This window comes from Coccinella septempunctata, chromosome 5 (assembly GCF_907165205.1).
Source record: "Coccinella septempunctata chromosome 5, icCocSept1.1, whole genome shotgun sequence".
NCBI lineage: Eukaryota > Metazoa > Arthropoda > Insecta > Coleoptera > Coccinellidae > Coccinella > Coccinella septempunctata.
The window spans coordinates 2,667,855-2,694,301 of NC_058193.1; the positions used below are offsets into that span (position 1 = coordinate 2,667,855).

The 26,447-nt window shown below is 36.5% G+C and overlaps 1 protein-coding gene across 1 annotated transcript in view; it reads right to left on the bottom strand.

Annotated features, from left to right (window-relative positions):
* The window catches only part of LOC123312754 (acylamino-acid-releasing enzyme-like), a 37,460-nt gene extending 16,742 nt beyond the window's left edge, over window positions 1-20,718 (bottom strand). Inside the window, exons 1-4 of the mRNA XM_044897222.1 lie at window positions 20,277-20,718; window positions 20,074-20,225; window positions 17,879-18,012; window positions 1,238-1,505 (exon numbers count right to left, since the gene is read on the bottom strand). Coding sequence (XP_044753157.1) covers window positions 1,238-1,505; window positions 17,879-18,012; window positions 20,074-20,225; window positions 20,277-20,485 — 763 coding nt within the window. The 5' untranslated portion in view covers window positions 20,486-20,718. The remainder of the gene's footprint in view (window positions 1-1,237; window positions 1,506-17,878; window positions 18,013-20,073; window positions 20,226-20,276) is intronic.
* Between the last annotated feature and the right edge of the window lie 5,729 nt (window positions 20,719-26,447).

Here is a 26,447-nt window from a genome sequence, read left to right on the forward strand (position 1 = left end):
TTTCGCAGAAGGTTGAGTTCACATAGGATTATGTGGAGTTCACGAACCATAATGCATTTTCAACGGTCGCTATGGTTACGCCAGCCTACTGAAAATTCAACAGTGAATCGAAAAGCAGAAAAAAGTATTGAATTTTTTTCTCGTGTAACATTCATGTGAATAGCCATATATGATACATTTTTGAAATCAGCAAAAAAATTGCAGCAAGATGAAGGAACTTTCAACTATAGTTTACATTTGAAAAATCAGAAATCCCTGTCGTATCTCGAAAATGACTGGATCAAAAAATTTATTGATATCATATTCGAATTCCTCATAAAAAAGTGCCTGTAGAATGTAACAACGGATTTCGAATACGAGTTCAAATAAGCGAGTTATTCAGCTTCATTGAAAATGACAATTTCTGAATTTTCGTTCATAACTTAAAATCTATAAATGTTAGACTGGATCTGTTTTCAGTTTTGGATGAGTCAAGAAAAAGGGGCTCGAGAATGTGTCGTCCATTTTCTTCTAGCTGCTATAGTTCTCGAGATCCCTTCAGTAGACAACGAATTTTGCCCACCCTGTACATACATCACTGTACGAAGATTATATTATAGTTATATTGAATATATAGTATATATTATAATTCTATAATCTATGTCACTGTAAAGAACTCAAAACTTCATAATATGATGGATGGTGGATCGTGGATCCTACCCCCCTTTTATACTACTGAGAGTGAGTTAGGAACGACCATTGAACTCTAAAAGAACTGGAAGGGCCTCTTAGGTACCGAAATACGACGAAAAGTGTGTCCAACTGAAACGGAAGATGTAGAACAACCCATCTCTTTCTAATGGTTCGGCAACCAATCGAAAAACCGCATCAGACGTCGGGCGCAGAAGTCGTCTCACTTGTTGTTTTTGTTTACATCGTTATAAACCAATCGACAGAGCGCAGAGAGAGATAGATTGCTCTACATCTTCCCTTTCAGTCTTCCTCAGCTTGCCTGCATCGAGATGCCATTCCAGTTCTTTTAGAGTTCAATGGGAACGACAAACTATTTGTAGGGGTTAAAGATTTTATGTTTCATTAGTCAGGTAAATTTATCCTCCTCGAAAGGAAAGTTTGCGGTCCAGTTTTTCGACTTTGCAAAACATGGTAATGATTTTCAAAAGTTGATTCATTTGAGGGTTGAAATGTTTGCGAAAAAGAGAAGTTTATTTGAAAAATAGAAAGCATATTTTGAACATACCATATTTTCCATCCTTCAACTTGAAAAGTTTTGTTGGTCTATTCGTGCAATATATCAGACCTAATTTCCTTGGCAGAGTTTCATAGCCCACACCAATAACATATTGTCCACATGGTGAAAATTTCACCTGCCCAGGGCAAACATTGTCTGGAATTCCTTCTAAAATACTCACTGTATCATTCTCAACGTCATATTCTGCTATTACCGATTTCTTTTTTCCAACCATTTGTTCACCCCAATCTTGCTGAAAGATATACTCCTCACCAGGCTGGAAAAAGATCGTAGTATTGTAACCCAAATCTCTCACCTCTAGAAAATGTTTATTATGGTGATATAGTAATTCTTAAAAAGAATAATTTCTTTTTTCTAGCCAAAATATTCGGAAACCATTGAGGTTCGACAATTTCAATAATTATTGGATTCAATTACTCTTAGTGGAATAAAAATAAATATCGACAAATATAATGTTCGAAACGATTGTGCACGTGAGAGGTTGGTTTTCAAGTATCGTTCCTTATTTGCTGTTATTTAGCTGTGAAAAACACCGATTTGAGTGTCCTAATTTATACCAATAGCCAATAGTGAGCAAACCAAATATGGATCTAGATGATAGATGATATTGAAGGATTGAGTAAGACTTCTCCTGATCATAGGAATTTGTGGGTTAATTAATAGAAATTGAGTCATTGAAATGATCCAAAATCCACATGTCTTCGTGAAATACAGATAGTGGAAAGGGGTTAGGTGGGTCTTCGTAGACCTTGAACCTCAACCAAATAATAAAACCATATATGATCTTCGATACATTTACAGCACTAAGGTCACTATAGAACCACCTAGGAAAAAACGAGGCATAGTACAGTGTATGAGGTGCCAAGAATATGGTCACTCCAAAACATATTGCTACAAACCCCACAATTGCGTGAAGTGCGGCGGCCAACATGATTCTAAAGTTTGCCAAAAAACCAAAAACACTCCTGCAAAATGTGCTTTGTGCAATGGCGATCATCCAGCCAACTATAAAGGATGCCAAGTATACAAAGATCTCATACAAAGAAATTCCAGAAGTAACAACCATGCACCAAATAGCAGACCAAATGTACCCTCCACCAACATAGCAACATCAACATCTCCGCAACCAAACAACCAACCTCCACGAACCTACTCTCAAGCTACAAGAAATGTTAATCTAGAACAACCCCTATCCCAGCTAAGTCATCAACTATCTAGTTTCCTCGAAGAATTCAAAAATATGTTCTCGCAATTACTAAACCAGAACAGCATGATCCTGAATCTGCTCACCACCGTTATGAATAAACTTCCATAATGTCGAACAGGATTAATGAGATTCTCAGAATTGCGACTTGGAATGCCAACGGATTGGCAAACCACAAACGAGAAATAATAACCTTCTTAGATCTCAACAAGGTTGACGTCTTATTGATCTCCGAAACTCACTTCACCAGCCGAACAGTATTTGCGATCCCAAACTATTCAGTCTACCACACTATTCACCCAGATGGAACAGCTCATGGAGGATCTGCAGTCATTATCAAAAATTCTATATGTCATTATGAACAAGAAAAATTTCAAACAGCCCACATTCAAGCAACGACCGTATCAGCAAAAACAAAAACTGGCCACATCAACATAACATCAGTGTACTGCCCACCACGACATACCATATCGACAGACACATACAAGGAGTTCTTCGCCACTCTTGGGCAGAGATTTATTGTGGGTGGCGATTGGAATGCCAAAAACACTCACTGGGGATCCAGACTAACCACAACTAAAGGTCGTAACTTACTTCGGGCCCTAAACGACAAATGCTACTATCACCTTTCGACGGGGGAACCCACGTACTGGCCAACGGACCCAAGAAAATTACCAGACCTGCTAGACTTCTTTGTAGTTAAAGGCATTGCTCCACAAAACTGCCTTCTAGAGTCCAGTTATGACTTGGATTCTGACCATTCACCTGTTGTTCTGACCTTAAACAGTCAGCCTATAATAACAAATTCCCCACCCAAATTGTCTACAAAGTTCACTAGATGAGAGCAATTCAAAGAATATGTCATAGAAAAACTGGATAATAACCTCTCTATGAAAGAACCAGCTGAGATTGATCTAGCCGTACAACACTTCACAGAGACGTTACAACAAGCAGCATGGCAAGCTACCCCCTGCACCGGAAGAGAAACCTCCAATGATAGCAGCACTCCTCTACACATACGGCAATTAATATCTGAAAAAAGGAGAGCAAGGGGTGTATGGCAGCGGTCACGCAATATTACTGATCTCCATCATTACAGAAATATGTCACGCAACCTGACCAAAGCCCTAAGAGATGTACAAAACTCCTCTTTCGAACGCTATACTGAAGAATTGACTACCACAGATCACAGCTTGTGGAGAGCCACAAAAAAATTCAGCAGACCAACACCATCCATTACACCAATACGTACCGAGAACGGCTGGGCACGATCCAACCAGGAAAAAGCAAATGCCTTTGCAGAGCACCTATCAACCGTATTTGAAGAGCCAAAGCCAGTACCTGGATGCGAAATTTATGTCGAAGAATTCTTAGATGCACCCTGCCAGTTATCACTTCCCATAAAACCTATAAATCCTAAGGAAGTCAAATACGAAATACGCAAACTTAAAAATAAGAAGGCTCCTGGTCATGACCTGATAACTGCATATATCCTGAAAAACCTACCGAAAAAAGCAATAGTCTTCTTAACTACCTTATACAACCGCATGCTGAATTTGGGTTACTTCCCGATCACATGGAAATATGCCCATCTATTGATGATTCACAAAAGTGGCAAACCTGAGCACTCACCAGCATCATACAGACCCATAAGTCTTCTCCCAATCCCTGGAAAACTATTTGAGAGAATACTCCTAAAAAGGATACATGAAGACCATGAGACAACAGATCTTCTTCCTGACTACCAATTTGGGTTCCGACAAAGGATGTCAACGTCACACCAGGCTCACAGGATAATCAACGTCATTTCCAATTCTCTAGAGAGAAAGCAATATTGCAACGGCGTGTTCCTGGATGTCTCCCAGGCGTTTGATAGAGTCTGGCATGCAGGCTTATTATACAAGCTCAAGAAGAACCTAAACCATAATTACTACCTCATTCTGAAATCGTACATCTCTGACAGATACTACTCTGTTAAGTCCAATAACGAACTATCTGGGTATTTCCCAATTAAATCTGGTGTACCCCAAGGAAGTGTACTAGGACCGTTCTTATACCTAATCTATACTGCTGATTTACCGGAAACTCCCGACACAACTATTGCTGCATTTGCTGATGACGTTGCAATACTTTCGTCCGACAACGACCCCATTGTGTCCTCCACAAATATCCAAGAACACCTGGACCAACTCAGCATCTGGTACAAAACATGGAGAATAACTTTAAACCAGAGCAAATCAGTTAACGTAGTCTTCACCTTAAGACACAACGACTGCCCAAGAGTAACTCTGAATGGAGTCACCTTACCGACAAAGACTGAGGTCAAATACCTAGGTATGCATCTGGATCAACGGCTCACATGGGAGAAACATGTGCAAGCAAAGAGGAAACAACTAGACATGAAGCTCCGACAGATGTATTGGCTCTTGCAAAGAAAGTCGAAGATGACCATGCAGAACAAACTGACAGTGTACAAGGCGACTCTTAAACCAATCTGGTCCTACGGCATACAACTGTGGGGATGCGCGAAGCCATCTAGAAGAAAGATCATCCAAAGGTTCCAGTCCAAAACTCTCCGCTTAATAGCGAATGCACCATGGTACGTCACTAACCAACGACTGCATGAAGACTTACAGATCCCTTACATCAACGACGTTATAGAATCTGCATCAGCCAGATATCGAGATCGACTACAAGGTCACTCCAATGATCTGATACAAAACCTCTACCTGAAAGGACCCCACATCAGAAGACTGAAGAAGACATGGCCCGAAGATCTTCCACAACACTAAACTAAAATAGTGCAAAACGAGTAGAAATGTCACTGGACATTTCACTCTCATGTAGTCTCTTTTATCACAATTACTTAATACCTATAAGAGTAGATTGTATATTGTGCAATAAACGTTAAAAAAAAAAAAAAAATATTCTCCTAAAATTCTAAGAGAAACAAGGTCTATCAAGTTAGCCCGGAAGTTCTGGCATTTCGAAGAGAAAATTTTTTCAATGAAAATGCTAGCAAAGTGCTGACGAATGCTGAAGAAAAAACTGAAAAATCTCATATAGATTTAAAAAAATTGGAAATTGAATTTTCCGGGCCAACTTATGTGCAGCCCGGAAAACCCAGCATTTTTCATCGATATTTCGAAAATAGCAAATGCTAGCGAAATGCTGGCGAATGCTGAAGAATAAACTGAAAAATCTCATATAGATTTGGAAAAATTGAAGTTTAAATTTTCCGGGCCAACTTATGTGCAGCCCGGAAAACCCAGCATTTTTCATCGATATTTCGAAAAAAGTAAATGCTAGCGAAATGCTGGCGAATGCTGAAGAAAAAACTGAAAAATCTTATATAAATTTGGAAAAATTGAAGTTTAAATTTTCCGGGCAACTTATGCACAGCCCGGAATACTCAGCATTTTTCATCGATATTTCGAAAATAGTAAATGCTTGCGAAATGCTGGCGAATGCTGAAGAAAAAACTGAAAAATCCCATATAGATTTGTAAAAATTGGAAATTGAATTTTCCGGTCCAACTTATGTGTAGCCCAGGAAAGCCAGAATTTTTCATCGATATTTCGAAAAAATGCAATGCTAGCGAAGTTCTGTCAAGTGCTGAAGAGAAAACTGAAAAATCTCATATAGGTTTGGAAAAAATGAAAATTGAATTTTCTTGGCCCCTTATGTCAAACATGTAAAAGTCAGCAATTTTCATTGATTTCTAGCTATGGGCGGGCGAATGACCAGTACCACTAGAAAAATGGGTGATTAAATTTGCCAGGGCACTTCGTTAAAAAAAAAAAAACATTTTGACAGCTTTATTGTTCCAACGCAGTAAGACAGTCCGTCCTTTAGTTATTAGTTGGCCGTGACTAAACAAAATGATACATTTTAAGTCATCATATAGCATATGCATGAGTTCTAACAGAGGTTAGTGTAACGGGGTACCATGACATTGGGCGTATGATACAGGAGCTTAGGGAACAACCACCGTGAAAAATCCTGTCTCCACATGAATAGTGTAGTGATGACAGATTTGTTTACAGAATAAGCTTTCAATACTGAAGGGTTTCTTATCCATTGACATAATAATTTCTTTTTTCTTCGACTGTCGCAAAATACCTTCATTGTATATTCAATGATGATTTCTAAATATAGTATACTCCATTCACATTTATTTTAGCACTTGGTTAGCCATGAAATAATTTTCTCCAGTTTTTGTAACTAGAACGGATTAAGGTTGGCACTCATGAAATGTGGTTAATGTCATAACGCCGTTGCCACAACTAATATCAATTTTTATTACGAAAATGCCGAAAGTGATTGAAAAAAGGGAAAGGGTTTCAGGAAATGCTATTTAGAATTTATGTCCGCTCATTCAAATAGTTATCCCTGCGATATTCTAAAATCCACAATACGTCAGACGGTAGCGAAGATATTCAATGTAAGAAAATTTATATGATGTTTCATCTGAATCTAAACGACTTATATTTCAGCTGAATATTTCCACAATCAGAAAGATTGTGAATGAAGAGAATGACAAAGAATTTCCTTCTATTGGGAGACCCAATTGAGCATTTGAGATTTTTATGTTTGAGTGAATTAAGGAGTTACATGGGTTTCGTGGGTTCAAAAAATCATTCTTTTTTGGCTCATTACTTTGTACAACATCTCAAGAATATTGTCACTCAACTGCTTACCCGAACTCTCCTTCGCATCATTCGGGCAACGGCAGTTTCGTGCGGGCAAGTATCACTTTTCGCACTTGAAAGGAAAATAACTATTTTTTATTTAGGACAATATTCTTGAGATGTTGTACAAAGTAATGAGCCAAAAAAAAAAATTGATTTTTTGAACCCACGAAACCCATGTAACCCCTTAATTCAAACATAAAATTCTCAAATGCTCAATTGGGTCTCCCAATAGAAGGAAATTCTTTGTCATCCTCTTCATTCACAATCTTTCTGATTGTGGAAATATTCAGCTGAAATATAAGTCGTTTAGATTCAGATGAAACATATAAATTCTCTTATATTGAATGTGTTTCCTACCGTCTAACGTATTGTGGATTTTAGAATATCAGGGTATAACTATTTGAATGAGCGGACATAAATTCTAAATAGCATTTCCTGAAACCCTTTCTCTTTTTTCGATCACTTTCGGCATTTTCGTAATAAAAATTGATATTAGTTGTGGCAACGGCGTTATGACATTAACCACATTTCATGAGTGCCAACCTTAATCCGTTCTAGTTACAAAAACTTGAGAAAATTATTTCATGGCTAACCAAGTGCAAAAATAAATGTGAATGAAGTATACTATATTTAGAAATCATCATTGAATATACAATGAAGGTATTTTGCGACAGTCGAAGAAAAAAGAGATTATTATGTCAATGGATAAGAAACCCTTCAGTATTGAAAGCTTATTCTGTGAACAAATCTGTCATCACTACACTATTCATGTGGAGACAGGATTTTTTACGGTGGTTGTTCCCTAAGCTCCTGTATCATACGCCCAATGTTATGGTACCCCGTTACACTAACCTCTGTTAGAACTCATGCATATGCTATATGATGACTTAAAATGTATCATTTTGTTTAGTCACGGCCAACTAATAACTAAAGGACGGATTGTCTTACTGCGTTGGAACAATAAAGCTGTTCATCAAAATGGTTTTTTTTGAACGAAGTGCCCTGGCAAATTTAATCACCCATTTTTCTAGTGGTACTGGTCATTCGCCCGCCCATAGCTAGAAATCAATGAAAATTGCTGACTTTTACATGTTTGACATAAGGGGCCAAGAAAATTCAATTTTCAATTTTTTCAAACCTATATGTGATTTTTCAGTTTTCTCTTCAGCACTTGACAGACCTTCGTTAGCATTGCATTTTTTCAAAATATCGATGAAAAATGCTGGCTTTCCTGGGCTACACATAAGTTGGACCGGAAAATTCAATTTCCAATTTTTACAAATCTATATGAGATTTTTCAGTTTTTCCTTCAGCATTCGCCAGCATTTCGCTAGCATTTACTATTTTCGAAATATCGATGAAAAATGCTGGGTTTTCCGGGCTGCACATAAGTTGGCCCGGAAAATTCAAACTTCAGTTCTTCCAAATCTATATGAGATTTTTCAGTTTTTTCTTCAGCATTCGCCAGCATTTCGCTAGCATTTACTATTTTCGAAATATCGATGAAAAATGCTGGGTTTTCCGGGCTGCACATAAGTTGGCCCGGAAAATTCAATTTCCAATTTTTCCAAATCTATATGAGATTTTTCAGTTTTTTCTTCAGCATTCGCCAGCACTTTGCTAGCATTTTCATTGAAAAAATTTTCTCTTCGAAATGCCAGAACTTCCGGGCTAACTTGATAGACCTAGAGAAACAGCGCTAAATTGTTGGTCGGCCTTTCCCACTTCTTTCACAATTAAAGGCAACTTTAACAAGTTTTTGTGCACGAATCGATGATTATAGGTAAGTTGAAAAAAAATTGTTTTTATTTGCATGTTATCTCAAATTGAAACTTTAAACGCGTTTATCTCAAAACTAAATTTTCCAAGTAGGTGAATATGATTTCTCGAAAAGTTAGGAAGCGATTTTGTTCAAATTTTGCACACATGTTTGAAATAACATTATCTAGTCATTGAAAGAAGGATTTCTTTTTTTTAATTACAACTAATTTATTCGTGCTCATACATGGCGAAAATTCGAGCAAAAAACATGTTTTTATGTTCAAAGTCTGTCAAAAATTGAAATTGCAATTCATTTTTTTCCTTCGTCCAATAACGAAATTTATCCATGTATTAATACAAATACATATTTGTTATATTTTTGGTTTTTCGATTTTAGATGAACGAATAATATATATGGAGCCTCTGAATAAGAAAACAAGGAGTGGAAATCAATCAGTACATAATATTCCCATAATTGTGTGCAAGCCAAAAAATAAACAGGATTGCACTAGAACAAAAAAAGATATAGTTGATAAAGTTATTTAATAAGAATAAATAAAAATAATAAGAACTTATTTCTAACAGGTAAAAAAAAACAATTACAGGAAATGTGAAAAAAACTAAATTTAAAATATTACTATTACATAAACCAGTAATTACAAACATCATAAGCTGAGAGCAAACAAGCTATACAGAGGCATCTACATGGCCAAATTAAAAGTTGAATGAATAAACATTCCATTCTGATCTCGACGCCTGCCCCTATACATCCCAGAGAAAATTCTACAAATCACAGATATCCTATCAAAATGTATATTATAGAGATTGGAGATCTCTTTGTACCTAGAGCACATCAAATGCAGAGGTTCCTGCAATATCACATTTGTTCTTGGCACAGGAAGCTCGAACAAATACACAGATCTGGAACCACAGCGACGAACACGGGAACTTATACAAGCAAGTAGAGGCGAACAGTCGATATTGCCGTTCAGTAGTCCATTAAAGAATCTGAGACATGCTACACCTCTCCTGACATTGAGCTCGACTGCTCCGAATCTACGCAACAAGGCTTCATGGTCGGAACCCCTACATGGATACACACTATCCTTCCTAAAAACAAGGTACTTCTCTGCTCAGCCTCAATATGATATACAGGGTGATTCCGGAGGAGACCGTCAGATTTTAGGTGAAGTATACACTAGTTAAGGCAGTTTCGAAACAATGTTTGGTTTATGGTTGGGGGCCTTTAATGAGAGTCTACAGGGTGATTTGTCCGATTCGACCGATTTTTCTTTTATTCATAACTTTGGTGTGGCTTGATCAATCTTGATGAAATTTTCAGTGTAGAACAATATGATTGTCTTCTTTCAATAATTCCAACACTTTCCCAAAAATACAGGGTGGGAATTATGATAAGTTCAGATTAAGTTTGCAGGTTGAAAAAACACCCTGTACATTCCGTTTTCAAAAATTTTCTACATGCTTCAGATTCTATCATAAGTTTACATTACTGGAGCGTTTTTAATTTTTTTGGCACACATCCAGTTTTCCTAGAAAAATTTTTCAAGGATGAACAATATCGTTATTTCGCTCCAAGGCATTGAGAATATTCTGAACTAGAATGTAAACCGGTGTCGTCCAATGATACAAAGCTCTTCCTGATTTCTAAAGTAGTTCTTTCAAATTCGAAATTCATATTTAATCACTCATATTCTGATGTATAAAATCATTTAATCCAGAAAATATCTGTATACCTACCTACTTATACCAAAAAATCTACAACTTATACAGAATAAACATTCGAAACACATCATGAACGGCAAAACTAAGGAATAACACAAAATTTACATAGAATGTTCGAAATGATTTCCCCTTTTTTGAATACATATTCGAGACCTTTTTATTAAATTTCCAATTGACCTTCTAATGAGGGATTGATTTTGCTTCAAGATATTACATTCCTCGGAAATCCTTTTAACTAGGTGTTCTCTACTTCTAATTTCAACCTTATAAACTCTTGTTTTCAGATATCCCCACACAAAATAGTCTAAAGGGTTCAAATCAGGCGATCTTTGTGGCCAAGCAATAGGGCCTCCACGACCAATCCATCTGTTCGGATAATTTACATCCAGGTGATTTCTCACATTCAATGCAAAGTGAGGTGGTGCTCCGTTATGCTGAAAGTACATAGAGCGGATATGTACATTTTCCAATAAATTTGGTAAAATATTTTCCAAAAAATCTAGGTAAATTTCACCATTTAATCTTTCCGCAAAAATGTGAGGGCCAACTAATGTTCCGTCTATTGTTCCAAGCCAAATATTGGCAGAAAATCTGTGTTGTGTATTATGACTCTTCTTCAAATGCGGGTTGTCTCTTGCCCATTCGTGGGAATTGTGGATATTAAAAATTCCATTCTTAGTGAACATAGCCTCGTCGCTGAACAGAATACGAAAAATAGTTCGTTGGTGACTAATAACCCAGCGACAAAATTGTAATCGCTGGGGCAGATCTTGCACCTTTTGGTAGTGGTATGGGTGGAATTGTTCTTTCTTCAAAGTCTTGCTCATTTTGCTCTGCGAAATTCCTAATTCGGTACTAATTTGACGTACGTATAAAGAAATTTTTTGAATTAAATGATTTTATACATCTGAATATGAGCGATCAAAAATGAATTTCGAATTTGGAAAATTTATTTTAGGACTCAGGAAGAGCTTTGTATTATTGAACGATACAGCTTTACCATCTAGTTCAGAATATTCTCAATGCCTTGGAGCGAAAAAACGATATTGTTCATCTTTGAAAAATTTTTCTAGGAAAAATGGACGTGTGCCAAATAAAATAAAAACGCTTCAGTAATGTAAACTTATGGTAGAATCTGAAGCAAGTAGAAAATTTCTGAAAACGGAATGTACAGGGTGTTTTTTCAACCTGCAAACTTAATCTGAACTTATCATAATTCCCACCCTGTATTTTTGAACAAGTGTTGGAATTATTGAAAGAAGATAATCATATTGTTCTACACTAAAAATTTCATCATGATTGATCAAGCCATACCAAAGTTATGAATAAAAGAAAAATCGGTCGAATCGGACAAATCACCCTGTAGACTCTCAATGAAGGCCCCCAACCATAAACCAATCATTGTTTCGAAACTGCCTTAACTAGTGTATACTTCACCTAAAATCTGACGGTCTCCTCCGGAATCACCCTGTATATGGCACTCATACACTGGATTCCAAACAATGCTACCATATTCCAGTTTGCTCCTCATAAATGCATTGAACAACGGGATTATCGTACTTGAGTCAGAAAAAAAAAAGACGAATGATGAAGGCAGATGAAGGAGATTCTCTCTGCAACACATCAACAAAGCATTTAACACACGCTGCAAGAAAGCCCAGTCCTCAAGAAAGTTTACCCTGCAGAAAAATTCGTGGTCATTAGTATACGCCAAAGCATGAATGGGATTCCCTATATCTACAACAGCTGACGTCCATCCGTCCACCCAGCCGTCTCCCGCCTCTGCTCATACCACCAATTTTGACTGAATCAGATGAAGAGGCTCAGGATGTCTTGGTCACATGCAATAAAATGAAATGGAAAAGAAGGTCATTAATGAACAGTATGAACAGCAAAGGATTGAGGTTCGAACCCTGAGGTAAACCGGATGTAGAAATATAAACTGCAGAACAGCATCTCTCCAGGTAAACATACTGTTGACGATTTATTAAATAGGACATGAAGAAATTAACCAGATCATCAGAACAGCCAAACTTCGTCCTCAATTTATGCAACAAAAGTGTGGGATTGACCTTATCAAAAGCTTTCTGAAAATCGGTCTACACAGCTTCGACCTGGCCATCTCTATCCAGAATTTCAGAGACGTACTGCGAGAATACTGCAAGATTTGTAGTAAACGACCTCTTTGACATGAAAGCATGTTGTTCCGATCTGATCAAGTGCCCCACGGCAGGATATATATATATTGGTACAATATGGTTTCGAACAACTTCGCAAAGTTAGAAAGTATGGATATTAGCCTGTAATTCCTCAGATCAGCCGGATCACCCTGCTTCAGTATGGGTACCACCTTTGCTATCCTCCAGCATGAAGGAAACAGGACAACAGGCCATATTAAAAATTAAAAATATGTAACAGTGGGACGGATAATACACCAATTGAATCCTTGAGAAGGAAACCATCAAGACCAGCAGTCATGTCAGAGGACAACTTCTTGGATGCTGCCAAGAGAGATTCCATGTATGTATGTAGACTACCGGTGGGAATTAATTCGGTTCTGAGCAGAAAGGATGGTTGTGTTCATAGATTAAATTAAAATAAAGATGGATCACTCTACAGTTACTCTATCAAATACAGTGGCGACAATTGGAAATTTAGCAAGAATATGGCGGCTTAGAAGCACAGATTTCAATGCTATGATCAATGCGGATTGGCTCACGTCACGGCACGTGACCAAATCCGCGATATTCTTACTAAACCGATGAAAAACGAGACCACAATTGCCGCCACTGTCTCGTTAGAGTCACTCTGACAAGTGGCGCCACCTATTGTTATGGTACACTAATCACAAAAATTATTCTAAATTTGATCGTTAGGTGTCACTGCATTTTGAGCTTTCGATCGTTATCACCCGTGAATGACCGTGATCTCCGCCGAATATTCAAACGACTAATCAAGATAACTATAGACCGACAGATGTATTTTTGATTATCTATCAATTTACGAAATGACCTAATTTTCTAACAAATTATTCAATAGACGAAGCGAAATGTCTGCAAGAGTGAAATCGTGCTGTGTTGTTGGGTGCAAAAATCGTGATGCAAGAAGGTAATTATGCGACATTACATTGAATTCAAAGGACCTTAAAACCTTTATTGAACAAGTTCATAGGATGTTCGCTACTTCCCCAAAGTACAATTAAACATCGCCCTACAATACTGTGGAGGAGGCAGGGTGTTCTCACGGAGGTTTCTTCTCTGAGCTCTTGTATCATACGCCGAATTGTATGGTACCTCATTACATCAACCTCTACTGAAACTTTTTCATGTCATACATATGCTTTATTGTTTGATATTCAAAAATGTATTGCTGATATTCAATAAAATATGCGTATATTATGTATAAATATTGAATTGTTTTTGTGATTAGGAATTATGGTAGTTTATGAGAAATATTTTTGTGTAATGAATAAGTTTTGTAATTAGAATGAAGTGAATTTAAAAGCTAATTTCAATTATAAAATGAATCCGTGTTTGAAGAACAATGCAATAAATCGATTCTTCGGATCAGAGAAAAATCCAGATAAAGATTCGTATTAGGCCTGCCGCAGACATGCAATTTTTAGTTTTGCAACTGTTTAGTTGCAGAAGTGAGTACAATGCATTTATATGGGACCGCGCAGACATGCAACTGAAAAGTTGCAGCGATTGCCTTTGTGTGCGCCCTCGAACCGCTTGCAATCAAACTGTTGCGCAACTGAAAAGTTGCATGTCTGTGGCAGGCCTTATTCGTTATCTCACTGCAATTTCTTAATGAGCAATTTATTTCGAATCTTTCTCTGAGTTTCACTCAGAAATTTTCAAATATATTCTGCCTCTGGATCATCTCATCTGTATCGGGCCAGCGTAATCTTTTCCTACATTCGTAAATGGGTGGGATGGTATCAGCCTTTGCCTTGGTAGATTTCCCATTTTCTGTGAGCATGTAGTTGAACGAAATGCAGACGACGGAGTGTCTTATGATGGTTTTCACCTTGTTTTTTCCATGGGGTATCCAGAATTCCTGTCTGATGTGAGTCAATGTCATCTGTGTTCCTCCATGCAATGTTTCATGATGTACGTGCCTCATTATGAAATCAGTCAGATGACATTCTGTTGGCATGATTATTGGCTGCTCAGAGATGAGTTTTTCAGGCGGCCTACTACACGAAGGACTCCGAGTTCATCTACATATGGATTTAAGTTCGTCAAGTGACTGGTTTTGTCAACAGTGAGGTTGTTATTTAATCTGGTTAATTCTTCAAGGAAGTACTTCCTCTGGTGGATTAATTTCATGAGAGTTATCTATCTATTATTCGTGTAGACTCAATCGTATTCCTGGTTTTACAATTGTCAATGAACCTTTGCAATAGGCCATCACTTGTAGGGTCTTTTTCCAAGACGAGAATTTTGTTATTAATTGAAATGGTTCATAGATTATGGTTGTGGACACTGTTTTTTCTTCTGAATCTTCGTTTTTTAATATTATTTCATTTGGAATTTCTTCAGGCCATTCGACTCCATAGTTAGGTGCCTGTAGCCATATGGGGCTTTTTCACCATAAATGAGGGATTGTTCAGAAGTTTACTCGGGAGTGCTCCTCTGGATGATGAACTGCTGGATTGTCCCGTAATTTCATTGAACTTAACCTAGTAGTCGATAAACCTCGTTAACACGATTTATTATGAAGACGTTTTGTTTACTTGGTGTTTTTTGTAACCAAGCTAGTACCACCTTCGAATCTGACCAGGTGTAGATTATTACGCCGGTCATTTTCAGAGCCGTAACGGTTATTTTCATCAACTGATCGGTAGATCATCTTTGAATGTGTCCCATGTTGTCTGGATTTCTGTTGGAATTTCTTCATTCCACTTCTTTCGGCCTTCCATATTTCTTGCATTATTAGTTCGGCTTTGATGACAACTGGTGCCATAAGGCCTAGTGGATCGAATATCGATGCAATTTGTTTGTATCGCAGTTTGCTTAATTGAATATTGAAAGTTGTAACTGTGTGGTAGCCAGCCAATTCCTAGGATCTTGGTAATATCTGCATGACTTCCAATTTCTTGAAAGAACGTATCTTCATTCAATGACAGATTGCATTTCCACTTTCTAATGTTGAATCCTCCTTTACTTAAGAGTTTCTGAACTTCTTGTTTAATTCTTTGTGCATCCTTCATGTTGTGGGCTCCGAGCTGAAAATCGTCAACAAGGAAGAGCGTATGGTCAACTATTCTTGAATTGGATCATTTCTGTTTGATCTCCATAAGATTGTATAGAATCGTTGGTCATCTTCATGTAGTTTCTTGTCTATAGATTTTTTCCACACCTCCAGTTATTTCAATTTTGTACTTCCTCCGTCTCAAATATGTCAATCAAATTTTGTTGAAGCATGGGGCCCGTGTGAAGTATGTCATTTAAACTGATTCCGGTACTGGTTTTCTGGCTGGCATCGCATACGACACGTAGTTTGGTTGTTTCCCGATCTTCTTGGATTACGGCCTGATGAGGAATGTTTTGTTTGTAATTCGATCTGATGGTATCATATGGTTCAGTTGAATGTACTCCTCCATGAACTTTCTATACATTGTCTCCAATGTTTTCTCTTTCATGAACTTCTTCTCCACCTGCAGAAGACGAACTACGGCGGTTTTTTTGGATTTTCCTAAGGATTCTTCATTTCCTCTGAATTGTGCGTACCGTATATGTGCCATCTTGTTTTCTTGTGCGAGATTTTACGTAGAATTCATCGCAGATGTTATTTTGATCGTTTTTGTTCCTTTAAGCATACGCTTCTTCTATTTCCCAGAACTTGGTAATTTGATTTTCTTGCTCAGCAGTGATAATAATACTGGTAATGTGCAGTTGTGGTCCAGGAAATATACTACCAGACAAGATCCATCCAAGCTCCGTTTTTTGTGCGAGAAGACCAGTTCTGGACTTTTTTATTGCGTTCAATAAAATGTCCTTGTATAAGTCGATTCCTAAGAGGAAATATTCATGATCGTCAGAATGTGCTTTATGTATTGCATCGTGTAGGTATCTCTTTGAATCTGTCGCAGAGATCGGCGGCCGTTTGGGATTTCTTTCTGTAGTACTCTTCGATTTTTCTGGCAGAACCATCTTTTTCAAGAGATGATAGAATTCGTTTAAGTTCTCGACCAATTGTTATTTGTTCTTCTATTTCTCTTTCCATGGAGATTGTTGAAATATTGGGCTTGTGGCTCTGGAAGATTTCTTCTCTGGCGCTCGTTCCGGAAGGCTTGTTCGCTGGCTCGGATTTGGATGGATGGTTTCTTCACGGATTTATTCGTAGGTTCTGGAGGGTTTCTGCTCGGGCTGGCGTTGGCTCTGGAAAGCTTCCCCACAAACGCTGACGGTGTGATCGAGATTAGGGTCGTAAATCCTTTCTCTCAATCCGGCTCGAAGGACCATAAAATGTTGCTTCTTTGTTTGAAACAACACTTGAGGCAACTGAACAACCAGACTCAGAACGTTCAAGGGATGCCTTAACTCCACAGTTGCCGGTAAGGTAAATTGATCAAACGATAAGTGAATGATGATTTATTTATTACAACCTATGCTTATATACTAAATCGAACCATAACAATAAAAATAACATTTTCTTATTTGGTCATAAATGGATTCGAGGAAGTCCCCGGTTGTTGCACCGTTTTCCTTCCAGTCAGCAGATTTCGGTAACTAGCGTGATCCACTTCGATTGTTCATCAATTTAAATTCTAATGGAATTTTTTATCGGAAAGGAATATCGGAATCAGTAATTTGAACCGACTGAAAATCCGATGGAGCGTGAGATGGCACGTGCCATGCCAAAATATCTTCTCATGGGACGGAGTATGTCGATAGAATCAGGCAAACGGGTCAACTATACGTATACCGATATTGGACCGGTCATGAGATGGTTTGGACTCGACTAAAATTTCTCAACAGTGGAATATGTGTCATTAAGCGTAGTAGTAACAATAATGGACAAAACAAGAATAACTTATCAGGTAGTTTCTAATCATTGGTTTGAAAAATAGGGTACCTGCATTCCTGAATAATAAGGAAATATGAAACATTTCTTGATATATGTCAACTAAAACCCTTTAAGTGTCCAATATGAACACATTTTGTACACATACTACTATAAGTATAACTAATGGATTGTTTTTTATTGGATACTCACATTTGCCGTACTCTTTTTGCTTTCTTCTTCCTTAACTTTTCTCTTATAGAAGGGTTTAGCATCAGCAGCCTTCTTCTCAGCAACATATAACAATTTTTTCTCATTAGGGGACCAATGGAATGAATTAAATTCACCTGAAAGATAAAAAACAAAAAACTGAAATGTACACTGACCTCAAACTTCGTGATGTACAGGGTGGGCCAAATTCGTTGTCTACTGGAGGGATCTCGAGAACTATAGCAGCTTGAAGAAAACGGACGACATATTCTCGAGCTCTTTTTTCTTGAATAATCCAAAACTGAAAACAGATCCAGCCTAACGTTCATAGATTTTGAGTTATGAACGAAAATAGAGAAATTGTCATTTTCAATGAAGCTGAATAACTCGCTTATTTGAACTCGTATTCGAAATCCGTTGTTACATTCATTAAGTATGAAAGTTCTTTCATTCTGCTGCAATTTTTTTGCTGATTTCAAAAATGTATCATATGTCGCTATTCACATAAATATAACATAACATTCAATACTTTTTCCTCCTTTTCGATTCACTGTTGAATTTTTAGTAGGCTGGTGTAACCATAGCGACCGTTAAAAATTCATTGTGGTTTGTGAACTCCACATAATCCTATGTGAACTCAACCTTCTGTGATAGGAATCAGCGACTGTATACTATATATATATATACTATATATCAATATCGATATCCTTTAAAAGAGAGCAAAAGACTTTTGTCTGATTATTAAAGAAGAAAATTTATTCAATTATCGTTTTTCTATTCATCAAAGAAAAGAAAAGGGTTCAGAGCTGAGGTGAACCAAGTCCATTCAGCCTAATTTTGAGATGAATGGCTTAGAAGTTGTTTATCACCCATTAATTCAAATGTGACTTCTTTAGATTTTAAAAGGTTAGAATCAAAGATTATAGTCTACTCTATAATCTTTGGTTAGAATGTAAGTATATGCTTACATAGGAATAATAATAAATAAAGAAGTCACTTTTGACTCCACTCTTCACGTACTTTGTGACTTCTTCGTGATTGACGGCTAATAATTGTTCGTGAAGTGTTTCTTTGTCTCTCCATATTCTTGATATGAAAAGTAGGAAAAAGTATTAATTTTTTTTTCTTATGTTATATTCATGTGAATAGCGACATATGATACATTTTTGAAATCAGCAAAAAAATTGCAGCAAGATGAAATTACTTTCAACAATAGTTTACATTCGAAAAATCAAAAATCCCTGTCGTATCTCGAAAATGGCTGTATCAAAAAATTTTATAATATCATATTCGGATTCCTCATAAAAAAGTGCCTGTAGAATGTAACAACGGATTTCGAATACGAGTTCAAATAAGTGAGTTATTCAGCTTCATTGAAAATGACAATTTCTCAATTTTCATTCATAACTCAAAATCTATGAATGTTAGGCTGGATCTGTTTTCAGTTTTGGATTAGTCAAGAAAAAAGAGCTCGAGAATGTGTCGTCCGTTTTCTTCTGGTTGCTATAGTTCTCGAGATCCCTTCAGTAGACAACGAACTTAGCCCTCCCTGTACAAACAACAATATATTATCTATAAGTTGTTTTTTCAAACATATATTCTCTTCCATTTAATCTATGTTCTGATTTGAATTGGATTAAAATTGCCCCTTCAATAACATAAAATAAATATTGTACCTATCTATACAAGGTGGTCCAGTTTAGAGAGGTGAATCTAGAAGAGGATAGAGAAGCAAAAAATAACTTTTCTTGATGAACTATATTCAGGAAATGAGGAAGAAAAGAACTGTAGATATGCAATAGCCCAGTTGGAGAAGAATTTTATTACAGATGATAAAATCTTTAATATTTAACTGGACCGTTCCATATTTGATTTGCCCCACATAGTATAAGTGAGATCCGCATTTCTTAGCAATAATGCATTCCCCCCTCTATTGACAAAGCTTGGTAGGAACTGATTCGGGACATGGTCTATACGAACATTCAATTATCACCTCTGATAAATTATTCATGTACTGAGCTAATGCATTTCTACAGTCCTCTTCTTTCTCTAGCATCCCCTTTGTCAACCGTTGAATTTTCGTAATCTGTATACATAGGGTTATATTGGAAATCTGAATATACTTTCAGCAAAATTATCAAATACGTGTAATGTCCTTTTTTCCTTTGCTCAGTGTTACAAGGTTTCAATTCATTTACCATCGCAATAAACTTTTCCATGAAGATCCAATAGATTTAAATCAACTGTCCGATAGAGATTCTGATGTTCCCAAATTTCTAAATATTGTTTCTCATCACTTTCTCTCAGGACAGCCTTGAATCTTTCAGATGGAGACACACAAGATAAAAGCCTAGAAATAAATGAGAAAAAAAAATATTCTGATATTCTTCAAAGAAATTACTCATTTGAAACATCAATAGGAGAAAATTCCTGATCTTTTTGCAAATCTGGATACAACAGAATATGTTTCAAGAATTTGGTTGTTTTACTTTTTTCAAGATTCCTATGAGACCACAGGCTATACACAACTTTACCACTTCTGTCAAGTTTTGCTTCTATTAAAGCAGGAATCAGACACAAACTCCTATAAATATTAACTATTTTATCCATTTTTGCAATCTAATTTTTCCTTCAGTTGAGAATTTTACTTCCACCAGAGACAAACTTTTGTCTTGCTTCCACCTTCAAGAAAACTTATAACTGTATTGAAAGTTAGATTAAAACTGCTTATTTGAACAGACAATCCCAGACAGAGATATATCTCTGATCCCAGAGCAAATAATAAATCGTATGTAATAATAAATCGTATGTAACTAAAGTTAACCTAACTCTGTTATTTGTCAGAGACAAAAAAATTGTCTTTGCCAGTGGCGTAGCGGAGGTCCCCGCAGTCCCGCAGCGGGGGGCAGCCAACTCAAACGAAAAAGTCATAAACAAAGATTATAGATTATAATCTTTGGTCATAAATGGGCCCCCACCACCATAACGTCAGCAGATGTTAGTTCTATTCAAATATATTAATCTTTGTAATATCAAAGAGGAACAATATCTTTGTTTGGTTCTATTGGGCCAACTCTTTGATTGGGCGGTTAGCGGAGTCTTGATGCATTGAACTCAAGATAGTGTTGAGTTCAATGTTTTGATGTGAGGTTTTTCCAAAGAGGAGGGTTGATGTGGGGTTTTTCAGACGGCTTCTCTGATTTTTCTTAAATGATTGTCGATGCTCCAAAATCAGAATATTTTTTATCGAAAAGGGGGGAAAATATAGAATCTTTTCATTTCTATTGCCATTCTAGGAATTATTGGTAGTAATTATGAATTTCTTATAATTAATTGCATATCAAATTTTTCCTTGCGCATCTCGTATTTTTTTTTATTTCATTTACTATATTTTGGTTCTTCGGTTGAAAAATAATTGTTTCCATAATATTATTTTCGCTATTTTAATGAATGAGCTTATTTCAGGAAATGTTTAAATAAGATCGGAAGCTGATACTTGGGTAGGGATATTAGAATAAAAAATTAATAGTTTGTAAAATCACAATATACAATTTCTTACATACCTAAGCGAGATATGGATTTTTCTTTAATTTTGATCATTGTTCAAAATCGGGGGTGTTATAATTTTGTAAAAAAAAAGAGTAGTGAACAGTGGACTGTATAACAAAATAATTGAGTTAGAGATGGTATAAAAACATTTATTGTATATCGTTCACACTCATAAAATGAATAAGTCACCTGCTTGCAGCTAATACAGTAATAAAAAAACAAATACATCTATAGACTCAGAGAGACATTATTCAACTAAAATCCAGAGTAGTTCAAATGAGAAGTCACTTGAGGTCAGATTGTAGACTTTGAAAAGTTCAATAAATTCAAAATTAACACGACGTTAACAGTGACAGAGTACCTAATCAATGAAAATTGATTGCGAGAGCCTCTTTCATCAGAAAAACAGAAGATTAGAATAATGAATTTTAATGAGAAGACCGAGTTTTAATTAGTGAAATAGGCCAAGAGGGGAAACTACATTTTCTTAGTGTGATCATCAATGAGAGATCAATAAGTTAAATGTCAATTGACCAATAATTACAATTTAACACTAAGTTCAGCAGAGCATCAGGAATCTTATAAGTTATATGGGAAGAGCAAAATTAATTAATCTGAGAAGTGCTAGAATATTATAATCAATATGAGAAGGGCAAGAATATTATAATCAAATGAAAAGATCAAAAATAATTAATGAAATGAGAAGAACAATCATAATAAATCTGAGAAGACCAAGAATAGTATAATGTATAATTAATATACATTTCGTTGATCTTGAAGAGTTCAAAAATGTATCAATGAATACAACATTCACAGACGGACTGCTTATAAGTAAGCACGATTAAAACTTATATTATTGTTCTGTGATTAAAACGTCCATCAGAAAAACAAAAGATACAATAATTGATAAATTATGAGAGGTACAAATCGAGAGTACTAATGAGGGAAACCACTAATCGTTGGTGCAGAAGACTGAGAACTAAAATTTATGTCGAGCACGATGAATGAATATGAGAAGTATCAATGAGTGTGCACGATTACCAGAGCGGGCCTTCCAGGGTGGAGCCTAGGACGAGAGACTATCATTTTACCACTGACAGTTGAACCATATTATTTGAGGAGTTCACATCGTGTTCTGAGGGAAAACTACTAAATCCAGCGTCCATCCTGGATAACATGAGGATTAATTCATCTGAAACTCGACAACAGTAATTAGTCATATATAGGTAAGTAAGAGGTGAACATCAGAGTTGTCTTGAAAAATGAAATACGCTGATTCAAAAAGAAAAAATGATTCTGAGAAGACAATAAATCAGTATTCATTATCAATGAGAAGACGTGAGCAGATTTCACTTCTGGTGCTACATACCCACTTGCAGGTGAGAAATCTAGAGAGATGTTGAAAATCTATAGTTGAGGTCTAAAATACAATAAAATATTCATGATTGGGACGACTCGAGAAAAAACTGTAAATTGAGCAGTAAATCATCAAATATTTTTGTAGACTTTTTGTAGTCTCGCAAGTGGACACATTTAATTCATAATGAAATCAAGAAAAGGTCATGGAAGTGGATCAATTAATAATTTTGTGAAGACTGTGAGTCCATTACTTTTTGAGTAGAACAATTTAGCACAAGAATTGAATGAGAAGACTAGAAAGAGAATTATTCAAATGAGATGAACAATTAAAGGAATTTTTACAACAATCTTAGTGAGAACATTGAAAATTGATTCAACAAAGGGAATGATAAGAAAATGTGTTAATGTGTAGTTTTCGCTTCTGAAAACACTGAGAGTGGGGCTGCTGCTTCGGTGAATGAACGCACCGCAGAATCGGGATACTATACGTGGCCACCGGAGCTGGTCAGGAGTGTCGGCTAGAGAAAGATCGGAGGGGGACTTCGCTGAATTTTTAACAATCATGGTTCTCCCTTGTGAAACGAAGTCAATGAATCTTACGCTATACGAAATGTGATATAATAATAATAATAAGAAATTATAACCAAAGAGCAGTTCCAAAATGGTCGTTACGGCGTGATGAGTACTTTTTCGCGCGTCCGATTTTGGAGCACCCAAAAGTAGATATATTTGAAAATAATATTCTTAATCAACGACGATGATATTAATTGAAATTAGTTTGATGTAAATTTCGTGAATAGTTAAGTGATTTTGTTGTTAATTTGTGATTGTCGAACACCACGTGACTTGTTACGAACTATTTTTGGGGATTGGTTCTACCAGGACTCCTGCAGTTCCTCGGGACCCCAAGAATACAACGACCAAGATTGTACTAAGATTGGGTACATAGCCTCATTGTGTTGAGCCCAGATTACCGCCACTCTGGTTAAGAGGGGCTGCTAGCCGGGGTGATGTGATTACGCATTAGCATCAACCATAGCCGGCACGAAATTCCTTGCCGAAGTGATAGTTTGCAGCTTGCAAGAAATTTTGTCAATTTCCAATTCAGTGCTAGCCTTGAATTTCATTATGAATGGTACAGTGACTATATACTCACTATATATATATAGTCAGTCACTGTAATGAATGGTACAGTGACTATATACTCCCTGTCACTGTAATGAATGGTATCGGATAACGCCATCTGCTAAGCTTCCGTGCTGAAGTGCACTTCGGCCCGTGAATGCAGCTTTAAACCAAGGAGATATAGGAATATCCTTGCTTTAAACATCCTTTTTTTTCCATAGAGATTCTATGCTTAAACCAACCTCTTTGCTTAAACGTCGTTGTGGAGCTTAAGCTTAAAGCTTAAAGCTTAAGCTTAAGCTTCGTTCAATCTATAGAGGGTAGAGGGACCCTCCATAGTTCAATCGAACGGTGTATAATTCTCGCATGCGTGTTAGTCCATTCCTTCCATCAATTTGGGCTGTGGTCCGTATATACACTTTGCGTATGGTCTGTATATACACATTTGGTAACCGAAAGTTACCAGAGCGGTTACTCTGGTGACTGATATTGAACCGAATTGTCCGGAATTCGGCATATATATTGTCGATTTCCTGACAATTCGGTTCAATATCTGTCACCAGAGTAACCGCTCCGGTAATTCTCGGTTACCAAGCGTATGGTCCGTATATACACATTTGTTAACCGAAAGTTACCAGAGCGGTTACTCTGGTGACACATATTGAACTGAATTGTCAGGAATTCAACATATACGCCCACTTAGGCTGTGGTCCGTATATACACTTTGGATTCTTCTGGTTAGTAAGTGGGCGGTCCGTATATATCGAATTCCTGATAATTCGGTTCAGTATCAGTCACCAGAGTAACCGCTCTGGTAACTTTCGGTTACCAAATGTGTATATACGGACCATACGCTTGGCTTCACTTTTTCCCGTATAATATATAATTATGTAATCGCACCCCATATTAATTCAATGTTACTTATCAAGGTTAACCATAAGTATTGTATATGACTATTTTGCAGCCTGCAAAGTCAGCAGTGAACACCTGCAGTGCTGAGTCACATCCTTTAGATAAGATATTTGTATAAAAGCATCTTCTTCCTTGCCTTCAAGAAGAAATAGATCTAGAGCCTTAGTCGATAGTCATAGTTTACACAGAATATTCAAATATTCTCTATTGTAAATAAAGTGTTTTTTAAAAACCAAGTCTTCATCCCAAAATTCATAATTGGCGACGAGGTGATGGGATTGTGCCAGGTCTGAAGAAGAGTGAATAGTGCCAGTCAAGAGTACCAGCTCCAGATCAGATACCTGTTGGTTTCAACCATCAAGCACACCCTGAAGAACCAGTGGAAGAAGACCAGAGAGTCCGATTGACGGAGTAGCGACCTCAACGACTTCAAGACTATCGGTGAGCATTTCCTATTTCTCCCCAGTTTCCCTAATCTGGTAAAAAATTAGTGAACTTGTATAGTTTTTCCTAGGTTTCTTTGAAAAAACCGATCACTAAAGAGTTTTTCCTAGGTTTCTTTATTAAGAAAAAACCGATTACTATTTCAATATTGATAATTTATCTTGATACCGTAATTACTTTATAATATTTAATATTTTTATATTTCACGATTACGTCGATAAAACATTTTTCGGGTCGTAAAAAGAAAATAAATAAGATGGCTCAAGAGAGAATAGATTTGTCACTAGCTGAAAAATTTGGTATGCTCTTGCCTAAATTTTCTGGTATTGAAAATGAACTTCATTCTTTCATTAAAAGTTCCGAACAATATCTATTGATGTTTGCGGAAGAAAATCAAATAGTAAAGAATTATTGTTATGCTGTCGTTAAATCAAAACTGACTGATAGAGCCCTAGCTGAGGTTTCTACATCTGATGTTCCTGATAATTGGGGATTATTAAAAAACTTTTTATATAGCAAATTCGGTGATAATATTAATTTAGACGTTTTGATTCATAATCTACAATTTTTGACTAAAAAACCTCATGAAGATTTATTAGCTTTCATTGATAAAATTATTGCAATGAAAATCAGAATAAATTATAGAATTGATGCCGATTTAATGCCTGATCCAGAAAAACAAATTTATAAATCTAATATTCATAAAATTTGTAAGACTGTATTAATTTCGAATGCCCCTGTAGAATTGAGAACTTATTTAATTACCAATAATGCACTTTCTTTCGACGAAACGGTCAATGCCGTGAAGGATTATCTGTGCAACATGACACAATATGAATTATTAGATAGGAGCCGTCGCACCAAGAATGTGCAATCGTCGAATAAAGCATTTAATTATCAATCGACGTACCGAAATAATTATTCGTTCAATCATCAACCGAGAAATAATAGATTTTATAATAATCAGCAGAATTTTCCATCTCAGCCGATTCAGATTCAACAGCGGCCAGTGAAAACTCATTATCCTTCATATCGCGAAACTTTTGAAAGACCAAATCCACAACGAAATCCAAATATTAATGTTTTCAAGCCTAACCCTAATTATAGAAATAATAGTCCGCCTGAAAAAATGTCTATACAGACTAGAAACTACCCGCAGAAACGAGCGAATTATTCAACGCAA